At 39.9% G+C, this 24906-nt stretch overlaps 2 protein-coding genes across 5 annotated transcripts in view; both read left to right on the top strand.

Moving 5' to 3' along the window:
* The window catches only part of ppp1r9a (protein phosphatase 1, regulatory subunit 9A), a 50585-nt gene extending 29779 nt beyond the window's left edge, over positions 1-20806 (top strand). The window contains exons 6-19 of one of the 4 annotated variants that reach the window (XM_034125051.1): positions 464-599; positions 5898-6050; positions 8132-8185; positions 8879-9108; positions 9929-10025; positions 10825-10956; positions 12787-12870; positions 14190-14331; positions 14441-14510; positions 15550-15598; positions 17006-17125; positions 17321-17344; positions 17615-17797; positions 18184-20806. In XM_034125051.1, the coding sequence (XP_033980942.1) occupies positions 464-599; positions 5898-6050; positions 8132-8185; positions 8879-9108; positions 9929-10025; positions 10825-10956; positions 12787-12870; positions 14190-14331; positions 14441-14510; positions 15550-15598; positions 17006-17125; positions 17321-17344; positions 17615-17797; positions 18184-18366 (1657 nt within the window). In that variant the 3' untranslated portion in view covers positions 18367-20806. Of the gene's footprint in view, positions 1-463; positions 600-5897; positions 6051-8131; positions 8186-8878; positions 9109-9928; positions 10026-10824; positions 10958-12786; positions 12871-14189; positions 14332-14440; positions 14511-15549; positions 15599-17005; positions 17126-17320; positions 17345-17614; positions 17798-18183 lie in introns of all 4 variants that reach the window. The other 3 variants (XM_034125055.1, XM_034125054.1, XM_034125056.1) reach the window with 3 other exon arrangements.
* Positions 20807-21285: 479 nt separating this feature from the next.
* Positions 21286-24875, top strand: asb4 (ankyrin repeat and SOCS box containing 4). Its single transcript, XM_034125049.1, has 6 exons — positions 21286-21605; positions 22368-22667; positions 22759-23001; positions 23073-23320; positions 23457-23570; positions 23986-24875. The coding sequence occupies exons 1-6, from the start codon at positions 21293-21295 to the stop codon at positions 24172-24174; spliced, it is 1407 nt and encodes a 468-aa protein (XP_033980940.1). The 5' UTR covers positions 21286-21292; the 3' UTR covers positions 24175-24875.
* The last annotated feature ends 31 nt before the right edge of the window (positions 24876-24906 follow it).

Here is a 24906-nt window from a genome sequence, read left to right as displayed (position 1 = left end):
TATCTAAATGAGAGAAATCTCATCTGTAAGGGAAAAATATGCAAGAGATATTTTTTTCATTTATTTATTTATATTCTTTTCGATGTGAAATCTTAAAATAAATGGTTAACATAAACAAATAAGCCTTAAAAAAACGAGACCCTTAAGAAATTGTGATTTTTATTTACTAGAATTCATCATTGACAACATTTCCCTTTACTTTAAAATGTACCATTTTGTAGAAACAGATTCTCAGAAAATTTATATTTTCCATTCAAACTAATGACACACGGTGGAAATTATGATGATGATGATGATGATGATGATGATGATGATGATGATGATGATGATGATGATGATGATGATTTCATCAACTAAACACAACACGATATATATATGTCATTTTTTTAAATAAATGCACAGTCACTGTTACATAAAACATGTGTGTTGCCAGGACTGTCATTAACAGTGCGTGTGGTTGCAGGTTTGTGATTGGCCGGGAGCGTCCGGGCCAGCAGAGTGAGGTGGCCACGCTCATCCAGCAGACCCTGGAGCAGGAGAGGAGGCAGAGAGAGCTGCTGGAGCAGCAGTACGCTCAGTATGACGCCGACGATGACGAGGTAAAGACCGGAGTCTGGAAGGGGCATTCAATTAATGTTCATACATACTTATAAGAGGATGTACCCCATAGTGTGGAACCATTTTCCAATGTGCAAATAGGGTCAAATGCCCCCCTGGATAAAAGGAACATCCTTTATTTATGAAGCTCATTATATCCACATTTATTTGAAGTTCAGCCGCTGTCAGTTCACACACTTCTTATACATGACACTTCATTGGAAAATGTAAGCTTCTAGTTGTCACTTAATGTAAATCAGCTCCCTTCTCTTGACAGTTTCATGGAAGTTTTAGGTTATTAACTCCATAAGACTGACTGACAGTGGGCTTTGATGCTGGCACACAGAATACACTCTCTCTAACGGACACACACAAATGAAGAGGATGCCATGTGAGTTCTCGAAAGCATCACTCAGCGTTTCCCCTCTGCTGCTTACTCACAGCACGTTTCATCCAACAGACACTGAGCTCATGGTCCTGCAACTGTGTGTGTGTGTGTGTGTGTGTGTGTGTGTGTGTGTGTGTGTGTGTGTGTGTGTGTGTGTGTGTGTGTGTGTGTGTGTGTGTGTGTGTGTGTGTGTGTGTGTGTGTGTGTGTGTGTGTGTGTGTGTGTGTGTGTGTGTGTGTGTGTGTGTGTGTGTGTGTGTGTGTGTGTGTGTGTGTGTGTGTGCGCATGCGTGTGTGCGCATGCGTGTGCGTGCCCCGGAGACACACCGGACACACCGGCATGTAGACACACTCACACTCAATGTAATTACATACTATACAGTAGTACCACAAATCAATGCATAGCACATCCTCACTAACACACACAGCTGCAGTCATGTGTAAATGTACATGAAACATGACTAACCAGGGCCTCACTGTTAGTGATGTTTGAGGTCTTTCATTTCCTGCTGGATGTTGGATGAAAAGCCTTCATGCATAAGAAACTCCTCCCCAGGCCCCGGAAGCTGATCCAAGCGCTCCCATCACACATGAAACACTGTCAGCTCATATTAAAGCTCCTGCAGAGAGTTGACAATTCAGCCATTAGCTACAATCTCACTGCACTCTCTGATTCAAACACAGAAGAAACCTCCCTCCTGTGACTTTACTCCTGCTCTCTGTTAGTTCAGATCAAGGATGTAGAATGAAAATCAAAACTATGGAGAACATATTTATATATATATACAGTATAAACATATATTCATTGCCAATTTGGAAGAATCTTCACTCGAAGTTACTAAGAAAAGTAAATAAATAAATAATAATAAAGTTAACAAAGACATTATTTAGTAAAACATTAAATATTGTAACAAGAACATATTTTTGATAATACAATTATTTAATAATCGCAATGATAAAAAGACACAAATATATCCAATCAAATACAATAACTATTCTAAATATAAAATAGTAAATAAGTTCCAACAGTGCATCACAAAGCCGGTATTAAAGAATCTAGGATGTACATAATTATTTTCCAAAGGAATTTATAGGAATAGGAATTTTATCCATATAAAAAACACTCACTGATTAGGATATTGTATGTTTAGCTATAGGAGAGAGCAAAGAATAATGTGTTACTTGTTGTTATTAAGCCTTGGAATCTAAGAGAACTGACCCAGGAATCAACTTTCTTGAAGTTTGATGAAAACTATTTGTGATCATTTGTCAAGTACATCTTTCCAAAATGATTTGATCCTCGGGCAATCCCATAAGCAGTGTAACAGTAATTAACTTCAAGTGAGCACCCTGCTCCACAGATCCCCAGAAGGAGGCATGAACATAACAATGCTGATTGTATTAAAATCGTTAATCCATACATACATTACCAACCGCTGTAAAAAACACACTTGAAATCTGCCTGCGTTGAGCACCAAGCTATCCATAATCCCTACGCAACTGCCGATAGGGTAAACAGTTACGAAACCATTACAAAGATCTATGGTGCAATAAAAGGAACTCATCAATATTAATATCTCTATAAATATTAGACGGAGTTCTCACCAGGGGGAGTGTTGGGAGGTTATTTCTCACTTTTGAGTGCTGCCTGCGTTGATCTGACGGACAGCTCTTATTGGTGCTGGGGCTCCTGTCCCAAGAGGAAGAAATCCTGCTTCAGTTAGCAATAGTCATCACACACACACACACACACATCAGTCAAATTGTGGGTTTGATTATATCTGATCTAACACATACGCATGCCCATCTGTCAGCACTTAAATGCTACACACACATAAAGACAGCATGGAGACCAAACGCGCAATATCAGGTTTACTTCGGCTGTGGGAAAATGTGGTCAGTATTTCTCCTGTGTATTATTATATTTGATAAACTCTGGATTAAAGAATAGAGATTCCATTGAATAAGGTTGAAGAGAATAATTATATTTGATAAAATGATATCCAAACAAATGTACAAATGTAAGCGTATAGAATAAAAGGCTCTTTGTTGGTCTGAATTCAACAAAAAGTAACTCTACAGTAAAGACTGAAAATATCTATTCATGTCAATACCAACAGACCTGGCAGTGTGAGGGTTAAAATAAAGTGCATTGACATTTTAGCAATAAATCCATAAAATCCAGGTTTCATTATTTTGAATTTGGCTGATGTAAGGTATTCATTTGATCTGCATATTCAGGCTCTTTCTAATTATTTACATCCAAGCCCGATATTTCAGACCTTTCTAAGAACATGGAATTTCCCAATGACATGGATGGTTTAAATGTGTAAAATTGCTATTTATGTTAACTCATAAATGTCTAGTATTGGAGATTTCTTTTGTTATACTGACTTCCATAAAAAAATACGGATATATTTAGCTTTAAATGATACACTTTAAAACATAAGGAACATTACAACAATAGCAGCATATAAAAAACATTGTTTTGTCACACTCGTAAATGCACTCTTCCTCGAGTCAAAGGAGAAGCCCTTTCCCCCAGTGGCAAACAATCATTTTACCACATCTTCCTCACATTAACATTCATAGTGCAGATCATCATACGCTGAGCAGCCTCTAAACAACAGAGTGTCTCTCCTTAAATCGTCCCTTCCTCTCCTTTATTCATGTGGTAGGAGGTGATGCATTTATCATATGCAAATTGTGTTTGACTGCCCTGTTCAATGGTTAACTCCACCTCCAGTGAATGGGACCTTAATGTGGGATGCTGGTACCATGGCAACAAGCAAGCCTATTATGGAAATGGGACTGTATGTCGGCCATGCATGCAAACAAATCAGGCCCGAGGTCGGTTATCAGGGTGGGAGATGGATGGAGGAGTGAATATCAGGCCAAGATGATGACAGTGTGTGTGTGTGTGTGTGTGTGTGTGTGTGTGGTGTGTGTGTGTGTGTGTGTGTGTGTGTGTGTGTGTGTGTGTGTGTGTGTGTGTGTGTGTGTGTGTGTGTGTGTGTGTGTGTGTGTGTGTGTGTGTGTGTGTGTGTGTGTGTGTGTGTGTGTGTGTGTGTGTGTGTGTGTGTGTGTGTGTGTGTGTGTGTGTGTGTGTACTACATGTGTGTTAAAAATCGAGACAGAACGACCAGCGAAAGATAGATTGTATGAGGACCAGACAAGACCGAGAGAAAGAAGGTGGGGGACAGTAGTGACATTATTATTTACATGTAGATGATAAGGTATATACAAATGGAAAACAACTTGGACTGATTGATATGAAGAGTACACTGACAGACGCTTTTTTACATAATAGCTCCACTAGAAATGTAAGGCTCTGTTGGTCATCAGCCAAACAGTGAATCAACCGATCCAGGTCTGATGGCCAGTGCCAACATTAATTTTAGTTTTTTTTTTAGAACTGGAGGAAAGATAAACTGCCTTGAAAGCTTGCAGCATAATGGCCTGTATTAACGTCAACAATCAAAAATATATTTTTTAAAGAAATATTTGATAAATCTATACATCTAGAGTGTGCTCCTTAGAGATACCATCATAGGTTTAAACCGCACTTAATTTACCCCCTAACCCATTAAACATGATGCAAGATGGTGACTCATATTTAATCATAATAAGAAGTGACATTCAAATTTGGCCAATTCAACTGGCTTATTTTAATAGGAAAAACCCCCTCCTTATGGCCGACCAGGCTGTCAAACCAATTTATTTTTTGACAAAGTTTTGGCCAAGTGAGTGTGTTACCTCATTTTTATATAACCGGTAGCATTAAAATAGCATTACAAGATAGAAAGCGTAAAAAAGAGATGGCATGATGGAAAATGGGTAGGAGTTTCTGGAAGTTCTTGACACGCAATATGCTGCACTCTGACTGGTGAAGCTTTGAGGAGAGATGGGAGAAAGACAGGGGGAGAAACGGAGAGAGGACACACAGATGTTGCAGTTTGACAGCTGGATATCTGACTTGGCGTTTTCTCTGTTCAGGCTGGCTAACTCAGGCTAACTCCATATTAAAGGGTCAAAGCTTACCGTACACAGAAGCTCTGCCGGTGGGACGACAAAAGCTGCCTTCTTCATGCTAAACGAGGAGACGATTGCTTGCAGATTTTTAGAAACTAGCAATTAAGCAGGCAGTTAAATAAATAAATGTTAGCTAACTTCATGAGTTTTGATATTCAAGCTGAATAATTTAAAAACAATAATCTAATAAAAGACTGAGACTAAAGCCAGACACAGTTTGTGCTCTACATGTATTATCTATAAACACAGTCACAGAGATAACCATCCCTCAGTATCAGTTATTTAATCAAACCTATTGTGCATTTGAAGACTCTCATAACCATCTGGGTGAAATAATATTCAATCTGCTGCACCATCGGAAAAAAACCTGTTTCACGACGAATTGTGCCACCTTTTCCTAATCCAAACAAAGATGGTATTCGGATATTACACATCTCCTTACCGGATTTGTGAGCCAAAACATGTATTAACAGTTATATTGGTATACATTTTTCACTTTATCACTTTAACACAATTTGTATTATTATTTTAAAATGTTATTCTATTTTGTCTTTATTTTTACCTTGTGTGAATCCTGTTTTTAACTCTGACCCTGTTGCTGCTATAAATGCCTGAATTTCCCAAAGGGGATAAATAAAGTTCCATCTTATCTTATCTTATCTTATCTTATCTTATCTTATCTTAAATTGATGTTTCTTTTCACTATTTTATTTATCATACAAGTTCAAGTAAATCGTTTTTCAAATTCAAGCTACTGTACTGTAGCTTGTTTAGAAAATTCACGAGAGAGTGTTTGTCTCTTACATTAGTACATTGTGCTGTTACATTTAGTGTATTTGCAGGAAAATTGACTTTATGACTGACTGTGTTTTCTCTAACAGCAGACAGGAGAGTACGCCACAGATGAGGAGGATGGGGACGGGACGGTGGCGGGCGAGGACAAGAACATCGAGGTGTTTGACTTGCCAGAGTCCGAGGAAATCTTGTCTCCCACAGAGTTAGACGCCACTAAACTCTACCAGAAGTTCAGAGAGGTAAAAAAAAACTGAGTTTGTCCCACCACATTTTTCTCTGCTTTGAAGAATACGTTTGAAATACCAAATGTACCCACACACTCACTAGAACAGAAAAGTTAATTCAATAAAACAACAAAAGACACAGACACAATGGAATGTAACAGCCCTTTTTACTCGGCTGGGTTACAGTAAATTCTTTTGTCTGGATCTCAGATCTGCTTACCCTCCCTAATTCCTAATCTGGAAGATTATTGGCGTGAACACAAAAGCTACGTGAGACCAATGCTCATTACATCTCTAATTACCCATGTTCGGTTAAACACACAGATGAAGAGAAAAAGCTTTAACCTGAATTTGAATCAATTTGTATCCTGATCTAAAGATACTGTTCACAGGACCTGCCTCTGAGAATAGAAAGCCATGTTGTTGAACTTTGCCACCATCTGTACCAATGAACTCTGACCCATCTGTACCAATGAACTCTGACCCATCTGTACCAATGAACTCTGACCCATCTGTACCAATGATCTCTGACCCATCTGTACCAATGAACTCTGACCCATCTGTACCAATGAACTTTGACCCATCTGTACCAATGAACTTTGCCACCATCTGTACCAATGAAAATGAAAGAGTTCACTGGCTGTTAACTGATTTCTTCTCTTTATCGCTGTGGGGAGCGGCTGATATCGATCGAACGCTCCAGTACTGTTTTTGGCACAGTAACACTTGAGTCTTTCTGTAGACTGCCACAATAGCTGTTTGACACATTTAACAAATGGCTTCAGCTGCACAGCAGACACCGCAGGGGATACAGAGCAAAACTATAATGCAATCCCTAGTCACAGGGTTTATACATTTCTTCCAGTTTCTTCACCTCTGTCTCTCACAGTGCAGACTTTCACCTTGTTTTCGTTTTGAGGACTTTCCCATTTCCTATTTCATCCTTTTCTTCCTTTGCTGCATTTGATACATTTTGCACAAAAACCTGACAACCAGATAAGCCTTTTATAAAAATAATAAAAAGAGGATGTGGTAATAAATTACTCTTGTTGCTTGTCAGATAACATATCTTTTTATAACACAACTTGTTCTTATCATCATCGGTTGCCAAATAGAAACAAGATGGTATCAATACTATCAGCATTCAGCATCATGAGACTGAATTAAGTTTGGCATTTCAAAGTCATTACTTTATCTATTTTGTAAGCTTGTGAGAAAAGTGATAATTAAACTTTGAATGGACTTAGCTGTATTTCAAGTATAGGTTCACATTGTATTGAAATCATTACTCGTGTTTTGACTGGACAATTATAAATGCCCTCCTAACAAAACAAAAAAAGTGTATGTGAACTTAATCTGAGACTTCAGCAGTCTGAGAACACGTGGGTATTCTCCCAAAGTAATTGCCACCAGTGTGCATGTGGATAGGGGAATAATGACTTGTGTTATAAAAGTGCTTTTAGAGATGGCAAAGACTTGAAAAGCGCATATAAATACATCCATTTACGAAAGCCCCTTCTACCCCTTTTCTCTGTTTCTGCCTCACTTTCCAGAGCTCTCATTTGCTCCTCTTTCCACATCTCTAGTTCCACATCCACTTCTTTCTCTCTGTCTCATCTTCTTTTTTACTTCTCTGTCATTATCTCGATCCCGCTCTGTCTGCCTGCAAACGACTGCTCATTGCGACGTCCATGCATCACTCATTTCCCCCTCTCTCCATTTCCAACTCCATCCATCTAACATAATTCACTTCAGAAGATACGCAAGCCTTTTTGCATTAAGATTTAATCTGTTTTAATAGGGTATGGAATTGTATTGAAAAAGTGACATCTTTTTAGATTTAATGCTATGCAAAATAGCATTTAATTTTTTAAGTATCTAGCTTTTTATCTGTCTATCTCCTTCCTCCTCCTACTTCTCCTCTGAGACTGTGTGTCAGAGCTGGGGTCTGGGCTGTCAGTGGAGGACAGGGTCGGCTGCCTCGGTCCTTCTCACAGTATCCACAGCAGACAGATTCTGCGCAGCCATGCATTGGATCACTGACCACCCTCTCTTTTCTCTCCTATCTCCTCTTGTCTCCGCCTCTGCTCCAACAGCTCCAGATCAAACACACAGTGACGGAGGCCGAGATCCAGAAGCTTAAGAACAAGGTAAGAGATTAAAGCTGTCAGTGTGCGGGCTGGTAATGGGTGCTAACGACAGAAGTTTGTCGAGGTTCAAACTATTTGTGAGGGAGATGTGGGGATAGTGTCAGGACAGGACACAGGAAAAACAGTAGCTAATCTTATCTGATCAAGCTTCTTGTAATACGCTGCAGTAGTTGCCTTCACAAATTGTGATTTAGCAAGAAAGTTAGGGCACCTGGTATCACAGTTTTTTCTTTTTCAGCGTATATGCATGTGTTTATGTTTTCTTAAATACACATATGAAGTGTTTAATTGATATGCTTCGTCAAATGTTAATGAACTAATCTCCGTAATTCCCAAATTAAAGTGCTGAGAGTTAATATGATTACATTCACCCAAGCAGTGGTGCTTAAAAGGCTTTTTTTTTAGGAGTTAGAGTGGATCCACTTTCACAGAAAAATTCATTGATGCCTTTTATGCTCAAAACATGATTTTGCTCAGACTTTTGCATTTTACTCTCTGTAATGTACTTCCCAGTCTTTAAAATCTAGGTTTGTTTATTGCACATTTTCATGTAGTTGCAGTCAATATAAATAAAACTACAAATGCTTTGGTTCTAGGAACAAACTGTGTAGTAAATGGGAAGGGTCAACTATGAAATATTTCATTTTAAAACATCCTTTTTGTTGCAACTTAAGTTGTCTTGTCCCCTCCCAGCTAACGTCAGTGGAGAGGGAGAAGCAGCGCTGGGAGAAGGAGAAGAGCCAGCTGAAGGCCAGCATCGAGGAGAACAAGGAGAGGATGCTGAAGCTGGAGAGCTACTGGATCGAAGCGCAGACCCTCTGCCACACGGTCAACGAACACCTGAAGGAGGCGCAGGCACAGTACCAAACTCTGGAGAAGAAGTACAACAAGGCCAAGAAACTCATCAAAGACTTCCAGCAGAAGTAAGTTTAATGGTCATGCTCATCTTGGATTGAGTGTCTGCTTGCTTGTGTAAGAACTTATCTTGAATAAGAAGAAATACATTTGTATTTTGGTGAATTGTTAATAGACAATAGCCATAGCCAACATTTCAGGGGATTCGATCTTAAAGAGAGGAAAACACATTTTAAATGTCTTCCCAACTTGAACCAACTGTGTACTTGCAAAGAAAGACACTTAACAGCTCTAAATGAAATTCTAAAATACCTCCTTCACTTCTTAGCAGGAGATCCTTTCACAAATCCTGCCATTAAACATTCGCTGAAATAAATCATCTAGAATGAATTCCTTCATTATTCCTTTTTACAGCTTCCTTTGCTTCAATGAGCAGAAAGAAAATGATCTGCTGCATTTCCATCTGTAAGGCAGAGCAGCTCTTTTTATAGCCGAAGTCTTGTCCAATTTCAACAGTAAGAGCCGAGTCTCCTATTCTCATGCAGCGCAGCTCCTCCTGCTTTTCAGTGCGTTGATCTCTTTGGTCAGTCCCATCACAACCTCTCCAGCTCAGCTCCAGTCTGACGGCCTCTAATTGGCTGTGGCCCTGCAGGCCAACTGGAAGCTAAATGATGAAACGAACTCTCCCTGCTGATGTGTAGCAGAGGACTGAGATGCAGAGGGCAAAGCAGGCAAGAGGAAATGGTGGAATTTATTATTCTTAAGATGGACATGAATGTGTGTTTTCTAGCTGTAGATATGTGCACACACACACATAGATCTTGTTTCCCTGAGTGGGCATACACCTACTCACCACATTACGAACTCCCCCCCCTCTCTTCTCTCCAGAGAGGTGGAGTTTATCCAGAAGGAGGATGGGGAGAGGAGGCGGCTGGAGGAGGCTGAGAAATCTCACCTGGCAGAGATCCAGGGACTGCAAGTCAGGGTAAACCAGAGCTTCTTGTTTATCTCTCACATCTATCTTTTCCTGTAAGCCTCTCCGTGTTTAAGTTGTTCTGTATGTGTGTGCAAAATGACGTTTGTTTGCCAAAAATGTCCTTGAAGCAAAAATAGTATAACGAATGCTGCACTTCTCCTGTCTGCCTGGCACATACAGTAAAGGCTACAATAGGCTGTGGATGTGTTACATACATCTAAATCTAGTAATCAAAAACATTATTAACGGCACTCCCCCACGTTTGATTTCTTTCTGCAAGGCTTTGTAAACATAAAATAGGTTTTCTCCTCCTTGGACAGTAACAGCAGGTGTACTCTGTGTCCAGGGGCCTGCAGTTGTTTCCATTGTCGAACTCTGTATAGATTTTCTGCTTTTCTAGTCTTAAGACATGACAGTTGTGGTGTTTTCTGCTCAGGCCATGCCCCTCAGTCGAATGGGCAGTCAACCTAACTGTCCCTGGCTATTATTCTGCACAGTGAGCATTAATTCCTCTGTGGCACTGCATTGTGAAGGGTGAATGGTTCAACTGGGCACAAGCACGAGTGGTGGAAAACAGTATAATCTATCATTTAAGCCAACAGCAAGATAGCAGGCTAATGCTTTAACTAAACTGATACGTTACTTAACTGGTGCTTTCCAAGTACACCACACAAACAATGGAATCAAATATAAATAATATGATAAACCCTTGTCATGTAGTATTTTGATGTCAATGCTTCAAAGCAGCTATTTCTCCAGGTAAGTGCCTACGATTGAGTAACATTGGTCGGTTACTCTCCCTCCGCAGATTGTAACATTAGAGTCGGAGCTAATGCAGCTGATGAAGCAGAACGGCATCCAGGTTAACAACAACAACAGCAACAGTGCTGAGAGGCTCGGCGCACAGCAGAGCAGCCCCAACAGAGCGGCAGCAGCCAGAGGTGAGTATGGGAGGGGACCCCTACTCACTGCCAGGAGCATTATTATTATATTGATTTAAATTAATAGTTTGGGGAACTATTCCGAGTGAATTAGGTAAAAAGATCAATACTACGCTCATACCTGTCATAACACAAATTAAACATGTTATTTATTGAGCTTAGAGGTGCTGGTAGGTTGATTTTTCACAACATATCAACAAAGTAATGCTAGCTGCTTCCCACTGTTCTCTAAATGTATGCTAAGCAAAGTTAACAGTTTCTAGTTTCCTATTGAACGGCCAAACGTGTGAGATGCTCTTAGCTAGATAGAAAATGTATGTTTCCTAACATGCAGAACTATTCATTTAGGCACTCAATTATTTTTATTTCATGTTTCTATCTGCTTCAGAGACTGAGAAGTAGAGGTTTCAGTGAATACTTTGGTAGATATTTCAGAAAACCCTCATGTTTTAGTAGGTTGTTTTCTAACCATGGCTAGGTGAAGGTCTAAATGGATTAATACATTTAGTGACCGGTCAAATAGGAGATAAATAGATAACCTGAACATCTCTATATAATTGTGATACAATCTTAAATAAACTTACAAAGTTTCCCAATTACATAAAATAATCGTATCCGATTAGCATTATGATTACCCTTTTTTCAGCCCCTGCAGTTTATTGACTCATCTTGCCCTCCGAAGGACAGTTAAAAAAGATCAGTGTCTCTTGTGGCTTAGAAACAGAAAGAAAATACAATTCAAACACACACACACACTGATGCTTGGATTTCCTACACACACATCATCCTCCTCTGCTTTGAACTTCACACCCGCTTTCACCTCTGACCCTAGTTTCACCTCTGCAAACAAAAACAAACTTGTAATCCCTTTTGAGCGCATCTGTCTGGTTTTGTTCTCCTCAAGTCTTTTTAAGCTCCGCCGACTTCATTTCAGTGGGCGCATCTGTCAGATTGGAGTGTGCACAGACTATATCTGATACTGTACAGTGCAGACGGGATAAGAGAATGATTGGTTCTGCGCTGATCCGAGTGACGCAGCCCATTATGCAATATTAACAAGGGGGGGGGGGGGGGGGGGGGGTTGAGGGAGACTGCTGGAACAGGATGTAAAGGAGAGAGTGGTGAGCGTGTGGGAGGAGAAGACAGAAGCTGAGGAAATTATCATTTAAATTGAAATGATTTCAGTTTTTGTCTCCTGACAGCGTCTCCCTGTGCACTCAGGAAATGAGCAGAAAAATGATAATTGCCTGCCTAATTATTGGTGTTACTTTTGAGGGAGGACTTGATATTCTTACTGCATTGATGTATTTTTAATAGACTAATTCAGCACTGAGGCCAGGCTAAATGGAGTGCTTCTTAATAAGACAACAAGAGAAAGAAAGGCACATAATTAAAAGACAAAGGCTTCTGGTGAACAAATGGATCAGACAGTGTGTTCTTTTTATGATGTCAAGTTAAATTGTGTGTGTGTGTGTGTGTGTGTGTGTGTGTGTGTGTGTGTGTGTGTGTGTGTGTGTGTGTGTGTGTGTGTGTGTGTGTGTGTGTGTGTGTGTGTGTGTGTGTGTGTGTGTGTGTGTGTGTGTGTGTGTGTGTGTGTGTGTGTGTTGTGTGTGTGTGTGTGTGTGTGTGTGTGTGTGTTGTGTGTGTGTGTGTGTGTGTGTGTGTGTGTGTGTGTGTGTGTGTGTGTGTGTGTGTGTGTGTGTGTGTGTGTGTGTGTGTGTGTGTGTGTGTGTGTGTGTGTGTGTGTGTGTGTGTGTGAGTGTGTGTGGTGTGTGTGTGTGTGTGTGTGTGTGTGTGTGTGTGTGTGTGTGTGTGTGTGTGTGCTCTACGACCCCAGGGAGGGCTCTCCATACTCACCCAGCAAGAAGAAGAGCCAGAGAGTCCGAGACAGCATCAGCTCCACTGAAGGAGAGGTTGGTTTCAAAACACACACACCTGCACATTTTCCTTTTCAGTGGCAAACAGATTTCTCATTTATTTGTACACTATCAACCAAGTGTGTGTTTTAGAATCAGGTTTATTGTCAAGGTTTACACAAAGGTATTTGATTTGGTGTATAATGGTGCAGAGAGGAATTAAGTCGTACACATATTTATTTTTAACTACTTTAAAAACCATTATAACATTTAAAAATAAATGTTGCAATGAATACAAATATACTCATAATTAGGTATAATACAATTATTGCATATTACTTAAAGGTGGGGTAGGTAAGTTTGAGAAACCGGCTCGAGATACACTTTTTGTTATATTCCATGGAATGCTCTTAACATCCCGATAGCAATGAATATCTTAAGTGCTTTGACAAAAAATCCATAAAAAAGATTCATCTGTGGAAGCCGTAATACTGTAAAAAGCACGACCAATCATTTTAGCCGGCCCGGCTAAAATAACTGGATGGCCTACCTGCCTGTCAGCCTTCCATCTGTGCACAAACTTATCTCGTGCCCTCATTGGTCATGTGCACGTTTGTGTGTGTTGGAGGAGGGGCTCTGTAAGGAAGTGGCAGATTTGTTCCGGCTGTGTATTTTCAAATTCTAGCGCACATCGAGCTGGTTTCTCCAAAATTACCTACCCCACCTTTAAGTTACAAATGTGCAGTATTTTAAATGTTAAGTGAAATTAATAAATAATTACTACTCCTATTAGAATATTCTTAAAGTTAATGTCTTTCATTTACCACAGGGTGTTTGATTAGTGTGTGTGTGTGTTCATTAGCATCTTTTCGTGTGTTTTCCCCCTGTCCATTCCGCTGTACTCCTCTAATAGATTAATTGCTACGTGTTGCTCTGCAGCGCTAATTGAGTCTGTGGCGCTGTCACAACTCCTCGTCTCTCCCAGTGCGATTATAACAGCCACTGTCTCCTTCTGGATGAAAGGCTAACTTAACTCAGCAAGAGCAGCGATCAGTTCAGATTGGATGAACAGACTTGGCAGTGTGTGAGGCTTCCAGGGGAAACCAGGGCGATGAATTAGAAATGGTGAAAGTATGTCAAGTGACTTCTTTCAGATTAGTCTGCAGCTTCGGATGTTCGGAACACTTTTCATTTGATTGCACTTTTTTCTTCCTGTTTTTGTGACCTCTTCTGAGCTCTCTTTCAGTATTTTCATTAATTTTCAATTCCAACTTTTTCTCTCTCTCCTCATCTGCCCTCATATCACATTTCCCCCTCCCTTCTCCTCCATTTGCTTCATCTTTATGTCTCTTTCTTCCCTTTGCGTCTGTCTCCAGGTCTCAGAGGGGCATGGCAGTCCCGCCCACAGTCGATCTGGTTCGATTCGTAGTGTGGCTTCTTATGACGGAGGGGTCCTCAGGGCCCCTGGCAGCGCAGAGAGCTCCCCCAGACGAACGATGAACCATCCGTCCACTGCAGGTCAGTGCTCCTGAATCCTTACGTCATCCCATAATAAAGGATTGAATAGTCCCAAAAACATCTGTTATATATCTCATTGTGATCTCAATGAGGGTGTTTGTGATCGCAGGTTCTCAGTCTCCTGCCATGTCAAGCCCCTCGCACGGTGTGGATGAAAACAGACAAGCAACAGATCCTGGGTAAGAGGACACACAGCAGAATTGTTTAGGCCATTTTTTGTCACATACCATTTAACTGATTCAATAGGAAACAGCTGATTCATTTTTTATTTTTCACAATTATTTAGGGCCAACATTCCTTGTTTATCCCAATAAAGCATATATAAAGAACTTCATACTGTTGTAAAGCAATATCTTGATTAAGATAAGATGGACCTTTATTAATCCCGTGGGGAAATTCAGTTGTACAAAGCAGCAACAGGGTAAGCGTGAATAAAACAGGACAGCAAAGATTCACACAGATCAATAAAATCAAAAATAAAATCAAGAAACATTTTTTAAATAATAATGATAATAATAATAATAAAAGACTATGAAATAGGAGATGAGTAAAAATAAGAGTAAAATAACTGTCAGCATATATACATGTTTGGTCATCTAAGTTATGAAGTGCGGAATGAGTTAAAGTGACAAGTGAAAAGTGAAAATGGACATCTGTACATATAGTGACATATTGCGAAATTGATCAATTATTTAAAAGGAAAGGATATGATGAGAAAGCTACCATTGATTGGATAATAAAACTAAAAGATGTATGAAATAATTACAATCATTGTTAACCAACATAATTAACTTTCTAATTACATTTCTAGTTTTTAATTCAAGTGTTATAAGAAACTAAATTGACATCGTACTGGAAATATGTGTGACTGTTGAAAATGACATATTCTTTAAGAGTGAAGAAGGAATTAAGTTTTGATATGGTACTTAATACTACATTGCTAGTTTTCTATCTGTAAACTGTATATGATTTACTATTACTACAAAGATCCCAGAGCCTCACCTGAACAGGTCAATAATAACACCATCAGAGTTCTACTGTTTTCTTTGTTATGGTCCTGGCATTAAATTACATATTATGGGTCAATGACGAGCAGAACATCTGGATATTTGTTGTTCGATCTCACCTCAATGAGTCCAGCTCCAGAAACTCTTATGTGTGGTACAGTAATCATCTTGACTCACTTTTATTTGATTTCCCTCCCTCTCTCCCTCTCAGCTCCACAGAGCCGTCAGCAGAGGGCAGTCCAGAAAAACCCACGGCTAAGGTACATGAGGTTTGGTTATTTCACATTTGGCAAATAATGATTCACTTCACAGATACTGTCCTTTAATATAACTATATATATTTGCATACAATAGGTTTGAAGACAAGTTTTTATGCTATGACATTTAGCTTTGATGTGTTGTGTTATTTCTGTTGGACAGAACTACCTTACATGGCCCCACTTCTTCTCCTATTCATATTACTTGGTATTGTATTATTTTGTGTTTTCCTTAATTGTACCTCAATCCACTGAAAGGGAAATGAGTTGGTACAGGTAAACAGGGTTAAATTAGATAATAAAAGGAATTAATGCTATGCAAAAATACTTGATTTCATTGTTAATAGCAAGATAATCACTGAATAATCCCACATAATCCTAAATATTTCTAATAATCAATGAATTTCGCTACATAACAATCTTCTGAATGGTCTATTTTTAAGTATTCAAATTAGTTTCCTAGTGTTGCCCTTACAAATAATTTGTTTCATAACTCATCTTCAATCAGCTACATGTCCTACTGCTGCAATAAGATTAAAGTCATTAACATGGACATCCGTTGCCGTGTAGGAACTTGTATGAAAACAGTTTCTAATCCTGTGTAATATCACATGTGGTTACCCAAGGATTAAAAAGGAGATTATTTTTGATACTGCACTAACCAAATCCATTTCTCTCTCCAAGGACATGCTCTGAGCTTGATATGGATAAATCAATGCAGAATGTTTTCGCATTAGTAGTTATGTGGAGCTTTTAAGTGAGGATTCAGCCCGGAGAGCTAAAAGTCTGAACCTGTAGGATTAGTTTTGCTTTCACCTCAGACAGTACTGATATTTAGAGAACTCCATAAAGCTACAGTTTTAGCTGAATGTAAGAAGCTTTAGACTTTAGACTCAAAATCTGATCTCAATATAATGTTGCAAAAAGAAAAACTGTTACATTCCAGGAGAGAAAAAGCCCTTTCTCTGTAAAACAAACTTATGTATTAACTTTTTCTCCTCCTAATTGTCCATATTTCTCAGTAGCAGCAGCTTGTATCTGCGTGTTTTAGCACAATCATAATACTGTCCACACTCTGGCACACTCACAAGGACGCAGGACAACACACTATCACATTCACAGTTGATGGAATATCTTAAAATGAGATATGTGCATAACATCTCAGGGTCTTTCAAACAGCTTAGATGCATTAGTCTAATGTACTTCCATTGTCTTTATAAATTATGGAATGTCAAATATTAGGAAGAAACACATCAATCATTCTGCTCAGAGGAAATGTCTTCTTGCTCCTGATTCACTCCCTCCTCTTCCACTCTTTAAGAAATAGAAAAACACTCCCTCTAATCAACTAAATTCAGCCTCAGTGCCAGTTGGCTCACGAGTCTTATGAGTGTGTTGTTGATTTCTCAGGGCCCCGCTCTGAATGATGATCTGAGCGCCAGCAGCAGCAGCTCGGTGGAGATCAGCGGCCTGCTGAGTGAAGCCAAGATGTCGGGACGCTCACACACACTGATGCTCTCCTCAGATGAGGTACACATACTGACTTTTTCTTTTTTATTGAAGGTTGTGGAAGGTGATGCAATGCAATATCAAAAATGTTTAAACAAATAATTTACCTGAGCTTGATTCAACCACATCAAAGTTGATAGCTGTAGTTTAAGCCATACTTTTATACCAATGTTTAAAACCCGATATCTCTGTTGTTTTGAATGCTGCCACATTCAGAGTCTGGATATGATAGATGATGAGGTGAGACCTGTGCTTTACTGCATGCTTGTGTTCATGTGTCTGTTCAGTGTATGTCATTTGTCTGTTTGTCATACCCACACATCATTCATGGTGTTTCTCAAAGAGTAATATATGTTGCTAAAGAAAATAGTTGTTGGGATGTTCATGTGTCCTTTCTTCTGAACTCATTAAACATTATCATTTACCACTGTGAAAAAGAGACACTGTTCATGAGATGTAAATTAACCTGCTGTTTCCTCTCTGTTCCTGTCTGTCTCTCTTGATGTTCAGATCCTGGACGAGGCACAGTTTTCAAAGCAGTATCAGTGGCAGAACAGCAGCATCACAGAGTGGACCTCCCAGCAAGTGGCCCGCTGGCTCATGGGCCTCAACTTGGAACAACACATCCCAGAATTCACTGCCAAAAACATTGATGGAGAGCAGCTGCTGCAGCTGGAGAGTCCTGAGCTTAAGGTATGTTATACGTTTTTATACAAACATTGAACAGCAAATAGCAGTGTAGCTATTCCAAAGATATGTTCCAGGGAGTTCAGAAACATTGTTTTTCCTAAAGAGAGCAATGACATGTTTTTCATAAAATGCTCAAACTAAATGTACAGAAATGTTCAACATAAATGCTCTAAAAGTATGACGGAAAATAAAGTTTTCAGCATGTAAATAGGTTTGTAGCGCTTTAAATGATGACGCTTCAGCCCTAGATGTTCATCAGGGTTTAGTAGTCTGTTTTTCTCTTCCTAGTAGTTTATCTTTGGCGATGTTGTCCAATTACTACACATATAAGTACTGTATATAGGTAGACCCAAGGAAGAAATATACTTCTGCACGTTTATTTGTTTCAGGTCCTTGGAGTTACTTCTTCCCAGGACCGTGCCCTGATCAAGAAAAAGATCAAAGACCTTAAACTTATGATGGAGAAGGCCAAGAGGAACAGAGAGAAAGTGGAGAAACAACGCGAGAAGCTACGGAAGAGAGAGCTGGAGGAGCAGCAGAAAGAGGAGCGCAAAGAAAGTGCGGCAGAGTGAAGTGAATTGTTGGATCACCTGCCGCGTTACTGTAGCACCACACCACGTAGCATCTCGAGGAACAGAACGTCAGTAGGCCCCACAAATGAACCCTGAGGGACACCTGCTCAGTAGTTCAATAGTTCTCAGTGGTTAAGCTACAAACCCAACTGTCGGAGATTGTTAAGTGACTTTTTCACCAAGAGAATCAAACCAAAATGAGCAGTTGGATAAAAAAAGATCCTGCCCCGTTAATTTGCCTCATTTTACACCCATCCTGTGTTTTCAGCCATTTAAGATTTTACTCGGTTCTATTTATTTGCTTTTAATTGCTGTAAATTAGGTTTATTTATTCATATGCAGAGTAAGTCTGTGGAGTTAATCTCATTCTATATCATCTTCAGAGCCGTCTACATTACCCATCACAGCACCCGTAGATATTACATCCATGTACAGTGATAAATACAGATATGTCTGATGTGCCATTTTGATAGACTTATGTATATCCTGTTCAGAATCGGTGAAATCGCTCTTTTGATTCGCCGAAGCACATACAGGTCGGGCCTGTGTGGTGGAATACATGAGGCAGTACTTATCTCCCACCACTGGGTGTCCCCACGCTGCTTACTTTCACTACTGAAAGGAGCCAACACTGGAACTTTCCTACAGGAGCTGAAGCAACTTTCATTGAGAGAAATAGCTCTCCTGATAATTGCAAGAACACTGGAAGTGCAAACACTGTAAATGTAACCTCTGTACTATGTACCATATACAGCGGTTCACAAGGTATGATTGATGAAGAGGACATGAGAACTGGTTCTAATGGATACTTCAGGTACAATTTAATGATAAAATGTGTAACTTACCAAACCTGTACCAGAAAAACAAAAAAAATGTTAAATGGAACTTCCTGCTTATATGCATAATGTGGCTTTGACACCGCTTGTAACCTGCTTTTGACCTCTTTTTATATTCTCTCTCAATAACAAAGTTATTCCCCGCCGCTGCCTTTAGAAATTCTAGAGAAGTCGAATTTTTCTGAACACTACCCGCTTCTGTGTGAGTATAGAAACACATACAGTTAACATTTCTAACATTTTTTTCAATGTACAGTTCACCATGCAAAACACTTTGGAATATTCTGAATATTATTAGGGAATGCTGCCATATAGACGAGTCATCTCTGTGATGCAGGACAGATGCAGGATGCACCTGATACTACTGATATTACACTGGAATTTGCAACTGATAGATGCAATATACTTTTAACTTACCTGTAAAACTGGTTGAATAAGATTTTTGATTTACTTGTTAGATAAAAAAAAACCTTTTGAAATTATTTTGTATTTTATGCAATTATTGTTTTAGGATTACGAGACATGCTCCCTGTGTTACTTCGTGAGCATTCCCGAGAATCATTCCGTAGATTTACAGTAAATACAGAGACATCAGAGTCACCGTGATCTTATCAAAGGCAGCTTTGGTTATGATTCCCTCTTTGTCTCAAGGACCCTGCCTGGTGTGCTGTAAATCAGTTCAAACAAGAAGAAGAATCTGGGTTACAGATGCAATGCCACAGTAAAACAGGAATCACTGATCTATTCATGTTATTATTTATTTATTTCTGTATTTAATGAAGCAACTGACTACTGTTTATGATAACTTATATGAAAATAAGAGTACTATTAACACCTAAAAATGATTTATCCAGAATTGTATGATTACTTCCTATTGCCAAAATATAAGTAAACCTGCTCAGTAAAAAGTGATTTTAGATTAAAATGGTTGTTATGAAATGAAGGATTATAAATTTGAAAGTGCAAAGCGAGAAGAAAACGCAGTAATGCTCCCTCATTGTGCTTGTGGTTTTCCTTTAATACAACCATAGTGCTGCTCCAGTACAACTCCAATAAACTGTTCATGTTGTATTCTTATGGAATATTTTGTAACACCTGAACCTTTTCTGTGAATACCCCTCAAAACCTCCCCTGTCAGGTCAGTCCGCTGGCTGCACTCTTTTGATTCTTTTGTATGTATAGTAAAACACTGAGAGCAATACGCTGTAAGAATCCTAAAGCCTTGTTTTCTATCGTGTCAGTTTTTTGTCTGAGGGCTGAGGAGGCTTGGGGGTCACACCTGAGGCCATAAAGTGACTCCAGATCTTTTCTATTTGCTTGCCTGAGCTTGCCTACGCATGATGAAACCAACGTGTGGATGAGACCCTGGTGCTCCTGGCAGGCGTTTGAGTCATGTCCTGAAGGGTTTTTCTTTCATGTACGTAGAGAGCAAAAGATCATCACTACAAACTGCTATCCATTGCTTTGATTCTTTTAAAAAGCTGTGCTTGTTCTCCTCCTCTTTCTCCTCCTTTTTTTGTCATTACCTTGCTCTCTTTTCCGCATTCTGAAAAGTTTGAAAGGGCAGCTAGCTGTCACACTGAATAAAATGTGCGGTCACTGTCTGCTTTTGTTTCTTTTTTTACCCACCATTTGTCTGACTTCAACATAGTTTTAGAGGTCATTTGTTAGCTTGACAGAAATGTTTGTCCAAGGTGATACAATTCACAATATAACTGTTAATGATGATTCAGCTTTCATTCTCATTCATTTTTAGAATATCTTATGATAAACCTGATAGTCATATTTAGATAGAAAATAAGAACATACCAAGACCTTTGCCATAGACATGCTGTGTTTACAAGGCCTATTATTTTGACCATGTGACCATTCACTCCCTTTCTCTCAGTGGTCTGGCTGTACTGAGGTCAGCCACAAGCCTCCAGTCCCACCCTCTCTCCTTTCTATTTATATTCAGCCTGATTTTACTCCAGGGCTATTTTTCTCTCACTGCCAACTCCCCCCCCCCCCCCCCCCCCCTGTCACTTCTTACCCCTCTTCTAACAACTCCATTTATGTTGGGGGGCTTATGGAGGCTTTTCACTGTGGGTATGATTGGTACCTTCCCTATCACCATTTGTGTGTTGATTTCCAATCTCCTGCATGCTGTGTGGAGAACGTTAGTGTGTGAGTGGGTGGGTTTAGTTGCGCGTCACGAGCAGCGAGGCCCCTCTTTCAAGGAGCTAATGGAGGAGTTCAGTCCAAGAAAACTGGCTGTCAAACAGCTGAAGCGGCAGTTCCTTGACGCTCTGCAGGCCAACGATTCCCAGGAGGTCATGAAGATTCTTCACACTGGTGAACTAGAGATTGACACCGTTCTTGAGGTGGATGACCCAAGCATGCTGCTGGCCTCATACAAGCAAGGTACGCACAAAACAAAGATTGATACATTTCACCTGCAGCAAAACAATGCATGGGGATAAACATCATGTTTGCTATAGCCTACCAAATGAAGTGTAAGGGTCATGAATTGGACGAGTTTACAGAATTATGATTATGAAAGTTTACGTGGTTTCATAACGCATTAGAAAAAGAAAATAGATTGTAAACACTGAATATTATAGTTAGGGGAGTTGTTTTGTAGTTCACCACTAGGTGTTGCTAAACCCCCATGGACCCTAAAGCTGGATATGACAAGAAACAATGTCGGTGAATTATGATATGCATACTCGGGATACTGGGAATAACCAAACAGAAATATAAGAACAAAGCCGTTTATCTTTGTAGCACGTTTTTATTTTGTATGGGTCACTGAGGGCACAATGTTTATGCTTTAAACAGGAAGTAACTGGTAGATAGGAGATAAGATGATCTGTTATTCAGCTCAATAAATGTATAATAAAACAATAGTTTTATGTGGAAGTAACTTAAGTAAACTGTTAATACAAAACCAAATATCAGATTATAAAATATGATTATCAGTTAAACAACCAAAAGGTAGGGTATATAGAGCTATTCAAATGAACTCACTAAAACATTACAAGAATTGCTCTCATAACCCTAACACTTCACTACATTTAACAAAAAGTATAGTGCTTTTGTTGAACCCTCTCACTCACTGGTATAGGTTTTAGAAAAGTAAGTGTACAGGACCTTAAATTCTTATTGTTTGACATTTTGCTACAGGTTACTGGCTGCCAGGCTACACACTGGATAAGTCCTGGGCGACTGGTATGCATGTGTGTGTGATGTACAATGCGGTGGAAACAGCTCTGGTGCTCATTCAGGAGGGTGCGGCTATCAACCGGAAGCCCAATGGGAAGACGCCACTGCACGTGGCCTGCGAGGCCTCCAACGCTGACTGTGTCGCCCTGCTTCTGGATCACGACGCCAAAGTCAACGGCCTGTCTCTGAGCGGACACACACCGCTCCACTACTGCATCACCAGCCAGTCTGTGGCCTGTGCCAAGCTGCTCCTCTGCAAAGGTCAGGAGGAACGGATGCATGGATAGATGGAGATGAAAGTGCAAATACATCTATAAACACAAAAATAACCTTTGTTTTTTACCCCATATAGGTGCAAAAGTAAACATGCCCGGCGACAACAATGAGGCGGGCACACCTTTACACGCAGCAGCTAGATTTGGCGTCCCAGAGCTGGTGGCTCTCTACCTGGCCAACGGAGCAGATGTGAATTCAGTCAACTCCCTGCAGGAGACGCCCCTGATGACTGCATGCTTCTGGGCTTTTGACGCTAAAGAGCAATTTTACAGCGAAGATCATCATCTTGTCTGTCGCCTTTTGCTGGACAACCAGGCAGGTATGTTTCTTCTTTCTTATGTGCTATAAAGGCTTTGAGATTACTACAACAGTTGTTCCCTTCTGTTCAAGATCCAAACCTCAGAGAAGAGGACAATAAGACAGCCCTTCACAAGGCCGCCTGGAACTGTGATCACGTCCTGATGCAGATGCTGCTGGAGGCCGGAGCAAACACACGGGCCGTGGACATCAACGGCTGTGCCCCCATCCAGTATCTCCTCAAAGTGACAGACGTCAGGCCCATGGCCATACCTGAGCTCTGCTACCAGGCGCTGCTCAACCATAACGCAGCACGGATTTACCCCCCACAGTTCCACAAGGTACAGGAGGTTTACTGATGTTAGAAGAGAATATAAAATACAGTTTATTTGACAAATGATATGTTGATGACAAGAAGTCCTTGCATGATAATTGTGCTGTATGATAAAATAATGTATGTTGTTTACGTTTTTGGAGGTGTTGCAGGCCTGCTATGACTGTACCAAAGCCGTAGAAGTTATGGTCAACTCTTATGAGCGCTTAAAGCCCACAAACAAGTGGAGTGCTGCCATACCTGATGACTGCTACAAGGTAGAAACATATATTCAGTACATCAATATTAATGGCATGTGTAGTGTTTCTTATTTTGTGCCTCTCCAGGGACATTTTTGGCTTTTTGAAATGTTCTATTCCACAGCCATCAAATCGTAAATGTATGCTTTCGATTATATCAGGATTTCAATCTAGAGCCCTGTCTTGAAAATTTTAGTTTTGGCTATTTTCCACCATATTACGCCATTTTATATTTTATTTGTATTTGCCTTAATGGACAAATGCATGTTTTTTTGCTGTATTACTGTACAGTACAAAAACCATCATCACTGACATATCCAAGACAAAAAAGTCCCTTGCTTAACAGAACAAATATGTTTGTGTTTTTCTACCATAAAAAACAACCTTCCTACTGGGACGGATACAATATTTGAGGTTTTCTTTGCCTCCTCAGCGTCACAAAGACTTCTACGACTCTTTGTTCGCTGTTTGCAGCAACACTCCCCGCAGCCTGCTGCATCTGTCCAGATGTGCCATCAGAGCCAGCCTGGGGGAGGTCTGCCAGCGAGGTGTAGCACAGCTGCCTCTGCCCCCTCCCATGAAGAGATATTTACTGCTGGAACCTGAGGGGATACTGTACTGATGAAGAGAATATGGTTTCCAAAAAAGACCTGCTGTGTCTGAGGAAAGTCAGCCACCTGATAATTTAATTAAAACATCCACTTCCTGTCTGCAGAGTGTGGAGAGTGAAAATACTGCTAGTTGGAGCTGCCACTAACAAGAGTGTCCTTTTTATTTTTGCATAACATTCCCTTTTGTCTGGAACATAAGACATCCCTCTTTGGTGTTGGACAGTAGTGAAAAGTTGGTTTGCGTGAGTGGAAATGTAATCACATGACTTACTATGAAACTAATTTATATGGTGGTTTGATGCAGAGAACGCCATACAACTAATTACAAATGATGAGTAACGTAGCAGGATTGATGGACAAGTGAGACAAATAGCATTTTACTGATGATTATTGCTGTGCTAATTACAATAATAGTTTATAGTAACTAATAAGTGAACATTATGGTCTGCTGTGTCACACCATCCCCTGCACACAACGTCTGTTTCTGTAAACACTGTTTTATGTAAGCATACAAATACAATGTGTTTGACTTGTCTCTCTATGACAATGATGCCTCATCTCAATCTACCCGGCAACCATTCTTAATGCTCACTCATGCTCTCATGATACTCCATTATGCAGAACAAACACTTGACAAAGCCCTCCACAACAAGTGCTTGTTTTTCCAGTGGACTGCACCTGAAGCCATGTATGGACCCAGCCAAAAAAAAAAAATGGTAATAGTAAAATCAGTATCCACCTTA

The sequence above is a fragment of the Trematomus bernacchii genome, unplaced genomic scaffold, assembly GCF_902827165.1.
Source record: "Trematomus bernacchii unplaced genomic scaffold, fTreBer1.1, whole genome shotgun sequence".
Classification (NCBI taxonomy): Eukaryota; Metazoa; Chordata; class Actinopteri; order Perciformes; family Nototheniidae; genus Trematomus; species Trematomus bernacchii.
Note: the sequence above shows the minus strand (reverse complement) of the source record. Positions and strands in the feature narration are given on the sequence as shown.

Coding starts and splice junctions, on each gene's coding strand:
- asb4 (XM_034125049.1), top strand. CDS start 21,293: ATGATTGGTACCTTCCCTATCACCATTTGTGTGTTGATTTCCAATCTC. Junction 21,606..22,367: donor GCTGGCCTCATACAAGCAAG/GTACGCACAAAA, acceptor ATTTTGCTACAG/GTTACTGGCTGCCAGGCTAC. Junction 23,002..23,072: donor TTTGCTGGACAACCAGGCAG/GTATGTTTCTTC, acceptor CTTCTGTTCAAG/ATCCAAACCTCAGAGAAGAG.